General features: G+C 53.8%; 1 protein-coding gene across 2 annotated transcripts in view; it reads left to right on the top strand.

Moving 5' to 3' along the window:
* The first annotated feature begins 2,352 nt into the window (after window positions 1-2,352).
* Window positions 2,353-13,902, top strand: part of CDH23 (cadherin related 23) — a 32,703-nt gene continuing 21,153 nt past the window's right edge. The window contains exons 1-8 of one of the 2 annotated variants that reach the window (XM_032469900.1): window positions 2,353-2,476; window positions 3,139-3,320; window positions 8,408-8,541; window positions 9,085-9,294; window positions 9,846-9,953; window positions 11,320-11,422; window positions 12,710-12,835; window positions 13,529-13,732. In XM_032469900.1, coding sequence (XP_032325791.1) covers window positions 3,155-3,320; window positions 8,408-8,541; window positions 9,085-9,294; window positions 9,846-9,953; window positions 11,320-11,422; window positions 12,710-12,835; window positions 13,529-13,732 — 1,051 coding nt within the window. In that variant the 5' untranslated portion in view covers window positions 2,353-2,476; window positions 3,139-3,154. Of the gene's footprint in view, window positions 2,477-3,138; window positions 3,321-3,361; window positions 6,209-8,407; window positions 8,542-9,084; window positions 9,295-9,845; window positions 9,954-11,319; window positions 11,423-12,709; window positions 12,836-13,528; window positions 13,733-13,902 lie in introns of those variants that run through there. The other variant, XM_032469901.1, reaches the window with a different exon arrangement.

Here is a 13,902-nt window from a genome sequence, read left to right as displayed (position 1 = left end):
AACTCCAGTGGGGAAGTCTGAGAAATGTTAAAATAATACATTTTCCCACTCTGTGTGCTTATTGTTTTCATAAAGATTCGTTGAGATTCTAAGACCCAAAAGAATAGCTTCCTATTGAAGAGATTTAGACTAATGATAACAGACCAGAACCTCGGGATGCCTGAGCCAGAAAGGATGTTAAAGAACAAGTCAGGTCCTTTATTAACAAAGTCCAGAGAAGAGATGTGACATGACCAAGGTCACAGAGCCTCAACTCAAGGCTGCCAACCCTACCAGCTTTGGAAACAGTTCCAACAACTACCTAACACGCCCGCCCCCCCAACCAGAGTTGCAGCTCAGGGGACTCATGGCCTCCACAGGGGCAGTGACAGTCTTCTACAGTTAGGTGTCCTGTCCTTCTGTCCATCCTCCCACAGGTGGTTCCAGAGCCAGCCAGTGCCAAGGAAAAGGTGCACACAATTTGTCTACATGCAGCTTTTTGCACTACCTGCTTTCTGTTCCCTGCCCTTGGCAATGGCCTGGTCACATTCTCTCTACCCAGACGTCTTCACAGTTGTTGTAACCTTATTATTTTATATTAGTCACTAATTATAGTTTATATGAGTCAAGGTCCTGACAGGAAACAGATGGCACACTCAGAAAGGGTTCAACTGAAGAGAGTTTAATGGGAGACCATTTACAGAGAGCTAGTGAGGCACCCGTAGATCAACAACCACAGGAAGCCATTACCCGCCCAGGGGTGCAGAAGGACAAGAAGAGGAGGTGAGGCACCTGGAGCCCGTTGAGGGCTAGAGCCTGAAAGAGGGGCCATGCAGCAAGGGAAACACAGCCGCTGGCAGAACTGCAGAGAGGAAAGGATGGAGTATGAGTGAAGTACCCTCCTCTCCTGTCTTCTGCTGGGACCTTCCATTGGCCAAACCATCTGAAAGCCAGATGTCAAGGGAGCCCAGGTGAGGCAGTCCACAGGGGACATCCTCCCAGGCACAGAAGCAGAGGAGGGCAGCAGAGGGACAGAGAATACCAGCACATGGCTAATTTCCTTCTTCCATTTATCTACTCTGCTTTTGAAGTGCCACATCAACCATTTCTCAGTGGTTCTTGAGTGCTACTTGCTGAGTTCCGATTGGCTAAGTTTTACCTGTGGTCTGATTGGACCAAATCAGCCAAAAATGGCCACTGACAGGAGAACGTGGTGCACAAACTGTTCTTGCAGTGAAGTCATGTGCTGAGAGCTTTACTTTCCACAGTTCAACAAATTACGCCCATGTAATTGCCTCAAACCCAGTGTTGTTCCTCTCAAAAATGCTGAAAATAGGTATTTCTTTCACTTACATGAATAATGGGTAAAGCTTGAATGCATAGACTGAGTACATCACATTCTTGCCTTTTGTGATCTAGAAGGAGGCCCAGTGTCAGGAAGACCCGGGCCCAGTCAAAGCTATGGGCTGGAGGTAGTTACTGGGGTTCATCTCATATACCAATTTTAATCACTAGATCAGCATGCTGACAGGAATGCTGGGATTGCATCTGGCCTCAGCAGTGCCATGATTGATTAGTGATGTCTGCCATGGGCATGGACAGAAGGGTGGTGGTGCAAGTGCTAACTTGGACCTAAAGCAGTTACCTAGCTTGGCTTTTGGTGGAGCCTCTGTGATTTCTTCCTCTATCAGCCTGGGACTTCCCTCACTCTCATCCTTCTCCCTTTCCCTCACTATATTGGATCCCACTGAGTAAGTTCAGCCTAGGAGAACATCCAGCTGGGTCCACCTCAAATCCTCCAGCCAGCTGACCACGGAACCTGACCTTACTCTTCTCCACAGGCTACCACCTACGTGTATGTGACCATCATGGACGAGAATGATAACACACCTGTATTCCAGCAGCCCCACTACGAGATCTTACTGGATGAGGGCCCAGACACAATCAACGCCAGCCTGGTCACCATCCAGGCGCTAGACCTGGATGAGGGGCCCAATGGCACCGTTACTTACACCATCGTTGCAGGCAACATCATCGACACCTTTCATATCAACAGGCACACGGTCAGCAGCTGGTAGCAGGGTCCAGGAGGAGGATCAGCTGGCTAAAGGGATTAGAGGGGAGCTCAGTGACATCATGGGGTTGGGGACAGAGCAAAGATGGAGTCTGGGAGGAAACCAACGGGGCAGCGCATGCAGGAGGATGAAAAGCATGGGTGGGGCCTGGTTTAGAGGACAGCAGTGTTCCCTATCGTGGCCAGGATGTCAAGGCATACCTCCTGGGGTGGTCAGAGGGTGCCTCATGAAGGAGCTAGTCCCTAGGGTGGCCCAGACCCACCACCCACTGATCCACCCTTGTCCCTCTCCGTATCCCACAGGGCGTCATCCGTGCTGCCAAGGAGCTGGACTACGAGATCAGCCATGGGCACTACACCCTGATTGTCACCGCCACAGACCAGTGCCCCATCTTGTCCCACCGCCTCACCTCTACCACCATGGTGAGTGGTGGGACACAGCCCCAATTTGGGGTTGGGGCAGGACAGGTCACAGAAAGTTCAGTGGGGAAGTAGGGTAGAGAAAGATTATCCAGGAGAAACATCTCAATCCAAAAGCCCTGTTCTGGTCTCCGCAACTCACCCAAACTTGCTTTGTGACTTTGAGGAGGTTACTGAACCTCTCTGTGTGGCTGCAACCATCAGCTAGATAATGACACCTGTCTTCCCCGACTTCGTGGGAAGAGCACAAACTCTAGTCAAACCAACAGGGGTTCACGTCCTTGATCTTCTGTTTCCTACCTGTGTGGCTCTGGGCTAGTAACAACCTCCCTGAGCTTCACTTTCCTCCTTGGTAAAAGGGGGAGAATAAAAACTGTTTCACAATGTTGGAAGACCAAATGACACCAGGTAAAATGACCCCAGTACAACAATAAGTAGAAGCTCTTGGCATTATTATTAATAATTTTATGCCCATATTATTATGCCCATAAAGAGGCTTTGACAATAACAATGACTTATGCACATGCATAGCTTAAAAAGCCCTCCTGCATCTATTATCCAATGTGATTCTCGCATCGACCCATGAGGCAGAATTATCCGGTCCAGTTTACAGATGAGCAGGGCTGACTGGAGGTGGCTCTGGCTAAGCTTGCTCATCATCCCAGGTGCTTGTGAATGTGAATGACATCAACGACAACGTGCCCACCTTCCCCCAAGTACTACGAGGGGCCATTTGATGTCACCGAGGGCCAGCCAGGACCCAGAGTGTGGACCTTCCTGGCCCATGACCTGGACTCGGGTCCTAATGGGCAGGTAGAGTACAGCATCGTGGATGGAGACCCTCTGGGTGAGTGGGGCCTGAGCTGGGTGATAGGGGTGGCATGATCCAGAGGGCATCTCCCCAGCCTGGCTCCGGAACAGGATGAGAAAGGAGGTCTCGAGGCGGTTAGCCCCACCATCGTGTGATCTTGCCTTCTCTGGGCCCCAATCTCCCCGCCTGTAATATGATGGGAATAATCTTCCCCCAGGAATATGGTGAGAACACTGAAATCTGGTATCAGAGGCTGGTAGCCTTGGAAGGTCACAGACCCCTTTGAGAACCTGGTAGAAAAGTGCCCCTATGTCATATCCAGAAAATAGGCTCCAGAGAAGAGAAGGGATGAGCATCCTTGGCCCAGACCTTCAGGACCCCCCAAATACGCACATTCAGGGAGCACCCGGATTTCTCTGCACATCTCATTGTCAACCCTTCGTAGCCTTTACAGCTACCTTGGCTGTTCTCCTCAGTTGAAGAGCAGGGTTTGATTGGCCAGAGAAATTTCTCAAGACAGTTTTTACTTATTTCTGTCCAGTAGGAATCCCAAACTCAAGGCCTACTGGGGCCAGGCAGGGAGCATACATGGGAGAAAAGGTCTGGGCAAGACAGTAGGGAGCAGTGGGGGCTGCGGCAGCTGCAGCTTCACTCCTGCCAGCTGCGGTCAGGTTGAAATGCAGGCCCTTTGGGGAGGCCTTCCCATTTTTTAGAGAAAAGCTGGAAATCCAAATCTTTGTGAAGCATTTGATTTTTAATGGATCACTCAAGACATTTATTGAGCGTATTTGTTGATCATATGCCAGATGCTGAGGATACAGAATGGTACAAAATAGACACCAATCCCTGCCCTTAGAGAATATATGTTCCAGTTGGAAGACACAGGCAATAAGCATAACTGATTAAGTAGACAACTTAGTCTATTGGGAGGTGCTGAGTGCTACAGAGAAATGTAAAGCCAGGAGATGGAGAATGCCAGGGTGACGGCTTAATTTTAGAAAGTACTCAAGGAAGTTCTGTGCACGGAGGTGACATTTGAGCAAAGACCTGAAGGAGGTGAGGGGTGAGTCATGTGGACATCCATGGAGGAGCATGACAGATAGTGGGAGTGGCAAATGCAAAGGCCCTGAGATCAGAGTGTGCCTGGCATGTTCACAGAGGAGCCAAAAGCCCTGTGCCTGGCATGAAGCCAAATGAGGGGGAGCGTAGGAAGAGATGAGATCAGAGAGGGAGCAGGCCCAGATGTTGTCGGGCTTTGCAGACCATTGTGAGGACTTGGCTTTTCCTCCGAGTGATGTGGGAACGGTAGGAGGGCTTTGAGCAGAGGAGGGATGTAATCTGACTTAGATTTCAACAGGGCCACTCCAGTCCCTGAGTTTGGAACAGACCATAGAGGTTCAGGAATGTGAGCAGGGAAACCAGGTAGGAGTTCATGGCAGACACTTGGGCTAGAGGTGATGTAGCTGGGACCAGAGAGGTGGCGCTGGAGGTGGTGAGAGCTCTGGTATATTTCAAAGACAGAACCAAGAGGATACACTGACTGATCAGATGTGGGATGTGAACAAAAGTCGAAGGATAACACCAAGATTTTTGGCCTGAGCAACTGGAGAGGCAGCATTGCTGTTAGCCGACGATGGGAAGACAGCGACAGGAGCAGGAAAAGTAGGGGGAAGGATGAGGTTGGGTTTGAGATGTCAGAATGGGCTTGGATGTCCAAGCCAGAAGTTCAGGAGAAAAATCTGCACTGAGGAGAGGTATTTGGGAGTAGTCATCCTAGAGATATTTAAAGGCACAAGATGAAAGAAGTAATACTGAGGCAGGAGACAGAGAAGTCCAAGGATAGAACATAGAACCTGGGGTGAATTTGCATTTAAGATGCTAAAAAACAAACTCTTTTTGTAGGGCCAGACTTGGAGCCCCTGCTGTTCAGAACTTGTGGTGGCTCACTCTGTTCTGACATGCTACCCTTTTGCGTCCCCAAAGTCCTCTGTCTGGCCAAGCACTGTGCCTTTCTGCTCTGAAACCAGCAGAGCACGGGCCTTTCTCCTCTGCTGTTGCCATGCATGCACAGCAGTTGTGCCATTTCACAGGAGTCCTGCTCCTGTTTGGGAGGATGCCAAGGCCTGCTTGACAGGTGGGTGCTGGGTGGGCAGCTGGCCCCCCTCCCAGAAAGGAGCCCTCTCTGTATCTGGCTCTAGGGTGCAGGGCTCACACCTGGCCTGGGGCTCCCTCCCCTCTGGGAAGGAAGAGTAGACATTCAGAGTCCAAAGATAACTTGGGGCTCACTGTGCACTACCCACATTCCAGAAGAGAGAGCAAAGGCTGGGTGGGGTGGGGTGGATGACCTAGTGGTGTACTGCAGCAACTTGTACGGGTCACAACACCCACTCCTCACCTCTCTTCTCACTCCCGGGTTCACTGACACCATGTTGGTAACTTGAAAAAATTGACAAACACTATAAATTACGTGGAGAGCCAGCTCAGTGAAGGGATGTGCTCCAGGTCGCCTGGCTTCAAGGTCATCTTTCCACCACTGCAGCCTGAACCTGGAGGGGGCTTCTGTTGGTGGGGAGATGTCAGGACTGATGGCTCTCACAAGCCCCACTAAGCTGTGAGGAGACACGCAAAGAACAGTTGGGAGAAAAGGCCATTATCACTCGCACCTCTCCCACCAGCCCATCTTCTCAGAACCTCCAACTGCCCCTTCTGGTCTGGAGCGCTCCTTGGACCCCTTTCTTACATCCGCATCCTCCTTGACAGCCCCCAGCTCCTTCGGAGGGCTGCCTGGGCTCGCTTTCAGGATCTCCCTGATGATACCAAGAGCTGTTGTGGGTCCAACACACACAAGGTGAACTGGGCCAGCACCAGCACAGCCCTGTGATGATACCTCTTTATTAGCCCATTTTTCGGATTAGAACATCAAGGTAAGAATCAGTCACATGCCCAAGGGTGTGTAGGAGTGAAGTCAGGATGCACACCTGGTTCTGATTAGATGCTTTTATCCCCAATCTCCAGAAGGAGTGGAGTGGGGCAGGGGGCATTCCGGCCCCAGCTGCTGAGGGGGGTCATTTGTAGTGTGGGGGCCTTTGACCTGCCCACTTCCCCCACTGAGCTAACCTCATGGGGCTCTAGCCCCTAGTCCCTCAGGCTTGCTTCCCTGAGCCTTCAGAACCTCTTCCTTTCCTTCAAGAGGGTGGCTGGCTTTGGAGAGGAGGCATCAGGCCATCTGCTTGCTTATGGCCAGGAGCTCACACAGGGCTGGGAAACCCCTAGAAAGGGAATCCCCAGTTCTTTGGAGACCTTGGAGTATCAGGAAATCCTGTTTCAAGCAGCTTCCACCTCTCTCAGCTGGGTGTAGCCATAGGGCTGCTGGGAGCAGAAGCGCTAGTGGGAAATCCCAGCTGCAGGTGGGCCAAGAAAAGGCTGTTTTGGTAAATCAGAGCAGTAGGAGTTGGGAGTAGAGACTTGGGTAGGATGTGAAGAAGCAGACAGAGAAAACTGTTGGGGAGCTTGGGCCTCTGTCCTTGCCGCGCCCTTGTGTGCTGTGTGTCTGTGAGCAAGTCAGTGCCCTACTCGGAGCCTCTTCCCCCAGCTGTCAAAAGGGCAAGTGAAGGAACTTTCTCCCTGTTCCCAGTTCCTGGGAGAGTGCACAGAGATGACCCCCTCTTCCTCACCTTCTCCCCACTTCCCTCGCTCATCCGCCCTCACTTGCCTTGGCCCCCTGAGCGCTTCCATCCAGCTGGGCCCCTGCTAACCTTCCTGGCTTCCTGCCTCTCTGCTCTTCCCCTCCAGCCCCTTCCCTGCCACCCCTCCGGCCCTGGTCAGCTCTGAGTGGTGAGTCCCATGGCTGCAGTGGGCTGAGATGCAGAGCCCTGGGTTCGAGTCCAGGTTCTGTCGTTAACTTGCTGTGGGGGCTCAAACAAGTCATCACCCTTCTTTCCCATTCAATTTTCCAGAGGACACCGGCCGATCTCTGAGGTCCCTGCCAGTGCAGAGACTGCGAATCTGAGGCTCTTGCTCTAGGCACTCTTAGACGTCTGATCCCTCAGCCAGGCCAATATAAGGATTGAAGCCAGGGTTCCAGCTGAGGGTCCTCAGAAACCTCGAAGAAAGGGAATCAAATCCCTTTCATGTGGAATCTTAAAAAAAAAAATGACACAAATGAACTTATCTGCAAAACAGAGACAGACTCACAGACATAGAAAACAAACTTATAGTTATCAGGGGAGAAAGGGTAGGGTAGGAGGGATAAATTGGGAGTTTGAGATTTGCAGACAGTAACTACTGCATGTAAAATAGAAGCAAGCTCCTACTGTATAGCACAGAGAACTGTATTCAATACCTTGTAATAGCCTGTAAAAATATGAAAAGGAATATATATATATGTGTACATGTATGTGTGTGTGTATAACTGAATCACTATGCTATACACCAGAAAGTAACACATTATAAACTGACTATACTTCAATTAAAAAACAAGAAAGGAAATCATGGCCAACTAGGGGCCAAGGGAGGCCACAGGCCTGGGAGCACCCTGGCTGCACTCCAGCTGGCTCAGTATCAGGGCTGAACAGAAGGTACTTGGGGGCTTCCCTGTCCCCCACCCCCCATCCCGACTTTATCCCTGCCCCAGTGCCTCACCATTAGCGTTGTATTCCTTTGGGGTAAACTTTGCCCTTCCCCAACATCCTGTTTACAAGGCGTGGTATCTGGGAAGGATCACACATTACGAAGTTTCCAACGCCTTCATTAATTGATTTCTGATCAATAGTAGTAAGAAAGAGGGTGCTTGTGTGGAAAGGGAAGCCCCACTTTTTCAACATAACCTTCTTACGCCAGGGTGGGTCCCTGGCCTGCTCAGGGCCCAGGGAAGGAAAATGACCTGGCATCTCATGTACCTCAGGGCATGAGCAGGTCCCTGCCTGCTTGCACCCTCAGCAGTATCTGTCCCTCTACCTCCTGCACTTCCCAGCCCTTGGCGGGTCTCATGAGGATCTGAAGCTGGGGACACTGGAGGGCCCATGCCCTGGCTGTCCCCTGACCCTGGCGAGTAAGACTCTTTAGAAGCAGCCTGACTCGTGGCTGTTCTCTACTAACTCTGGCCTCTCCTGGGCGGCACCCAGGGGAGTTTGTGATCTCTCCCGTGGAGGGGGTGCTGCGAGTCCGGAAGGATGTGGAGCTGGACCGGGAGACCATTGCTTTCTACAACCTGACCATCTGTGCTCGAGACAGGGGGCTACCCCCACTCAGCTCCACAGTGAGTCTGGAGACCCCATTTGACTGACTTCGCCTCACTACACCCTGAACTCTTTATAGAGACTCCTGTCAACACTGCCACCCTCATGCCTACGGCGGCCTCGGGCTGCTCTGGAGCCAGTCCAGGCCCTCAGGGCCCCTGACAGACCTGCCTGGTGGGGCCTACCCGCAGGGGCTGGACCTGGGGCCTGGCAGCCACGGCCACTCGGAGGGCTCTGGGGAGGCTGCCTGTCTGCCAGACCTCTGCACCTGTCACTCTGCCATTTCCACCCCATCTCTGCCTCTTTATCTTTTCTGCTTTTCTTTTACCCTCATTTTCATCCTCTTTTTTTTATGATCATTGTCCTTGTCGTCCCCTTCCTTCTCCTTGACCAGCTGCACCTTTCCGTCCTCAGTTCCTACTCCTTGGCTATCTTCTCCGTCTCCTCCTCCTCAGTTACCTCATCCCTTTCTCCTCCTTCTCTCTCCCCTCCATCCCCACCCCTGTGCCCCCTTTTCTCCTTGTCCTCCCCCCTCACTTCCCCTCCTCTCTGATATGCCCCAGATGCTGGTGGGGATTCGGGTGCTGGACATCAACGACAACGACCCCGTGCTGCGGAACCTGCCCATGAACGTAACCATCAGTGAGAACAGCCCCGTCTCCAGCTTCGTTGCCCATGTCCTGGCCAGTGACGCTGACAGTGGGTGCAACGCCCTCCTCACCTTCAACATCACCGCAGGCAACCGAGAGCAGGCCTTCTCCATCAATGCCACGGTAGGGCCGGGGCTGACCCCAGGAAAGCCCCCAGGATTTTGCCTAAAAAAGAGGACCCTGCCCCAGGGGCTTTTCTATCTGTCTGGGCTTCTGCTGGTTCCACTTCCTCCTCAAGTCTCCACCCTCCACTGGGACGTGGGGGTCTCTGTGGGAAGCATGGAATCTTGGATTTGTAGGTGAGCCACCTCTGGGGTCCTTGTCACCCCAAGGCTTGTCATGTGCAGAGATGGACAGAGACTTTGTACCACTTGGTTTGTACCAAGATATCCTTTGTACCTAGAAGTCCTCACTTGACCTCTTGGAGGGTTATCAGCTGCTGAAACCGTGAGGTCCTCTGAGGGACCATCCCTTTGAGGCAGCAAGACCAGGCATTGGTGGTCACTCTTGCCCTGGTAAGACCCTGCCAACCCATTTTGGCCTTCTAGACCGTTTGGTGGTTTAGGAAGATAATTCACAGCCACTCCTGCAGGCAGAGCAGTTGGGCCTCTGTAGGCCAGAGGCCAAAGTGGGGGGACAGGTCACTGCTCAGCTCACCACACTCTACCTCCCAGACAGGGATTGTCACTGTGAACCGGCCCCTGGACCGCGAGCGGATCCCAGAGTACAAGCTGACCATTTCCGTGAAGGACAACCCAGAGAATCCACGCATAGCCAGGAGGGTGAGGCTGGAGGGCACAGGCCTGGGTGCTGGGGGTACGCAGCTGGCATGGCCTGGGAGTTAGTTGCACAGACTTTAGAGTGAGTAGGAGCTGGGTTCAAATCCCTCTTCCACCTGTCCATGGGTATGTGGTTTTGGCAAGTCAGTCAGCCTCCGTTTTCTCTTCTGCAAAATGGAGACACATCTACCCCAAAGTCACAGGGAGGACTTGAAGGAGCCAGTGTCTGGAGAGTCCTCAGCATGGTGCCTGGCACACGGAAAACACTCAGTAAACACCAGCTATCAGCTTTTCTCCCCAGATCACCGATACTTGGGCCCATATCCCAGTGGGATGGGGAGGTGGGCCTGCATGCACTCACAAGCACATACTCTGGGGTTCTGAAAGGGTTGCATTTTCCAGGTGGCTTTTCCCTCAAAAGCCAAATGTTAGCTCTCTTCACTGAGAAGGAGGTGGGGTTGCTAAGCAAGCAGTCCGTTTGGAGTAGGAGTCAGCCCTCCTTCCCAGCCCATGAGGTCTGGGGCAGAGCCCTGGCCACGAGTCCTAGGGCCTGGCCCATCTCAGCCCTGCTTCTGATAAGCTGCAAGGCTCAGCCACAACCCTGCCCTCTCTGGGCCTCGGTGTCCCCATCTCTACAGGCTGGTGGCCCTCATAGACCGCTGGTCTACGTCCTGTGCTTCTCCCCTTCCTTCCTTCTCTTGCTTTTCTCTCCCACTCTCATTCCCTCTCCTCTGCCTGTGCTTTAGGAGGGCCTGGGTCAGGCTGGAAAGCAGCAGCATTGAGTGGTGGGAATCAGGGGGCTTGGAGGCTGGTCCCCACGCTGCAGCTCACTTGCTCTGCAGCTTTGAGTAGTCACCCCCCTTCTCTGAGCCTTGGTTTCCCCACTTCTGTAGTGGAGAGCTGTCCAGGGTACTGGGAGGCTCCGAGAGATAAGGACTATGGCTGTGGTTTTGAAAGATCTGAAGTGTAGCCCTGGGTGAGTTTGAATAAACTCTGACCAGGGCATCAGGCCAGCCTGGAGGGTCTGGAAACTAAGGCTGGTCTTCCTGGCTGAAGTCCTTCTTTATAATGAGATGGACCATGATTAAATACCATATATATCCATTCTCCTGTGAACTTCACAACACTTCCATGAAGGAGTTAAGGTCAAATTAAAAAACAGAGGCCCAAACAGGGGGAAAGATCTGCCTGAGGCTACCCTGTAAGCTTCTAGCACAGAAGGGACTTGAACCCAGGTCTCTGGACCCCTGTTGTGGGCTTTTTTATCATCTACTTCTCTGCCTTGAATGTCACCTCCTAGTCCTCCTCCCACTGGAGTGCTTTGCTAGAACATGGCCTACAACCTGTCCTCCCATCGTGCCTCCCACAGGATTTTGACTTGCTACTGATCTTTCTCGCGGATGAGAATGACAACCACCCTCTCTTTACTGAGAGCACCTACCAGGCAGAGGTGATGGAGAACTCTCCTGCTGGTAGGTGCTGGGCCCACCTGGGAATTCCTGCAGCTGCCAGGTACCACCTGGGCCCCAGGTGCCTGAGGACCTCCCTTGTGCCTGGTGAGGGCCCAGCTGAGGCCTGGCTGGGGAGGCAGCTTTACCACGTGGCTGGCGAGTGCAGAGGGTGTGGAGGGGAGAAAAGGGTACAGCCCTGAGAGGCTGGTGGGCCAGGGCTGCTGGGCCTCTTAGGGGCCACCAAAGAGGCCACAGGTCTCCTTGGAAGTGGTTACTGGTCCCCAAGGTTGTCCGAGAACAGCCCCACTGCCCACTCTGCACAAAGGGCATTTAAGGTATGAGGACTACCCAGGAGGGGGATGAGCCCACCCCTCCCTCTTCTCTCCACTCCCAGACATACGGCATCCTGGAAGCTTCTGAGCAGGGGGCCAGGGGGCCTTTCGTAGGTCAGTGTGGCCCTTTCCCCACACACATGCACTGACCAGCCTCACCTCCCTTCAGAGGGACAGAATCTCCTCTTTAATGTCTCCCCAGAGGAAGTCCCCTCACTCCTCCTCCAGCCCCCCAGCCCCCGAAGCTTAGATTCTAAGTCAGAAAGAGATGAGCTGAGATACCCCTTGTCTCTGGCTGAGCATCTCCACTACAGGAATTTGAATCTTACACCTGCCTGTGTCTATGCTCACCCATATGCCAGCGCATGTCCACGTAAGGCACATGTGTTGGCTCACATGTGTGCAGTGGACACACATAGGCACATAGGTGCCTGCACAACGCACTCCATGTGCAGATGTGCCCACCTGCAGAGGTAGACAAGACCCCGGCCTGCAAGTGCCACCGTGAGTGCTCGTGGCTGTGTGAACATGGAGTCCTGCACACACATGGGGATTCTTAGCTATGTGTGGTCAGACAGCTGTTAGAGCATTGTGTGCACACACGTGTGGACAGACTGGGCTGGGTGTGCATACCTAGACAGGGCCCACACACAGGGAGGGGACGTCAGGGAGCCCCAGACCCTCCCGCGGAGTGGCCAGCCTCAAAGGCTGCTGGGAAGGTAGGCGTGCTCCTGGCGGGCCAGAGGGGCTTGCTCACCACTGTTGTTTTCTCCCCAGCAGGGCTTTGAGGCCGCTCCCCAGGCATCTGCGTCAGTCTGCCAAGGCTGCCGCAGCCCGGCCCAGGGCCTCCCCGCCCCGTCCGCCTCACCTCCCTCCCTCTCATCCATCGTCAGCCATGGCTCACCGGGACGGGGTAGGGGAGGGGCGGGTGGGGGGCCAGGTCGGCCCAGCAGTGACCCCTCTCCCCCTGGCCCAGGGACCCCTCTGACAGTGCTCAATGGGCCCATCCTGGCCCTGGATGCCGACCTGGACGTCTACGCCGTGGTGACCTACCAGCTGCTGGGGGCCCAGAGTGGGCTCTTTGACATCAACAACAGCACCGGTGAGGCCTCTGTGCCCGGCACCCCCAGCCTGGCTCCAAGTCTTCCTCTGGAATGGGAGTGGCCCAGCTGCTAGACCCAGGGCCTCCTTTCTCAGTGCTGGGTCCAGGCTCTCCAAGGAGACCCCATCCCTCAAGCCCCCATCTTGCAGCTGGATTAGGCCACCCAAGGGCCAGGCAGGAGGAACCAGGAAGAGGCCTGAGGGTAACAGGAGAGATCTGCTGGTACATAAGCTCTCGGCCTTGGCAGAGAGCCCCCAAACCCACTCCCTCCAGCTCCCCATGCCCAGCCCAGAGGATCGGGCCTCTAGTCTGCCTCATGGTCTCCCCAGAGACCATGTTATATCAGTCTGGTCTTGGCTGATTTGGTGACAAGTGACAGGGAGGGATATATTAGCACTTCTCTCAGCAGAGCAGGTCAGACCTCTAGCCTGGGTCATCCCAGGTGGGACTCTGGAGAACTGCAAAGGGCAGCTGGGGAGGGGACAATTAGAGGACACTGGCACCTAGGAGATCTCCCTAAACACTGGTTGTTGGACCTTTACAAAAGAATTCTTATTGTGTTGCTTTCCCTGCTCCTCTTTCATCTCTTTCCCCTTCATGCCTTGTCTTTGTCCCCTCCTGGTTCGCTCTCACCCTGTCTCCCCACTGCATCATTTTTCCTATGTCTCCCTGGCTGGTGGCGGTGGGTGCCAGGCATAGTAACAGTGAAGTCAGGTGTTGTCATTGACCGGGAGGCCTTCTCACCCCCTGTCCTGGAGCTACTGCTGTTGGCTGAAGACATCGGGCTGCTCAACAGCACAGCCGACCTACTCGTCACCATCCTGGATGACAATGACAACCGGCCCACCTTTAGCCCTGCCGCCCTCACTGTCCACCTGCAGGAGAACTGCCCTCCAGGTATGCAGGGGCAGGCCCCGGCCCATAGCAGGAGCTGGCTGATGGCCTGTGGGGACTGGAGCCTCACAGATTGGAGGTAGAATCCACCTCTGGTCAAGAGGACAGGCAGTAGGATTGGCGGGAGGGCACTGGAGAGACAGCCAGGAGACTCAAGTCCTCCCTCACTTCCC

Source organism: Camelus ferus, chromosome 29 (assembly GCF_009834535.1).
Source record: "Camelus ferus isolate YT-003-E chromosome 29, BCGSAC_Cfer_1.0, whole genome shotgun sequence".
Classification (NCBI taxonomy): Eukaryota; Metazoa; Chordata; class Mammalia; order Artiodactyla; family Camelidae; genus Camelus; species Camelus ferus.
The sequence above is the reverse complement of the archived record's forward strand: the minus strand, read 5'-3'. Positions and strand labels throughout refer to the sequence as shown.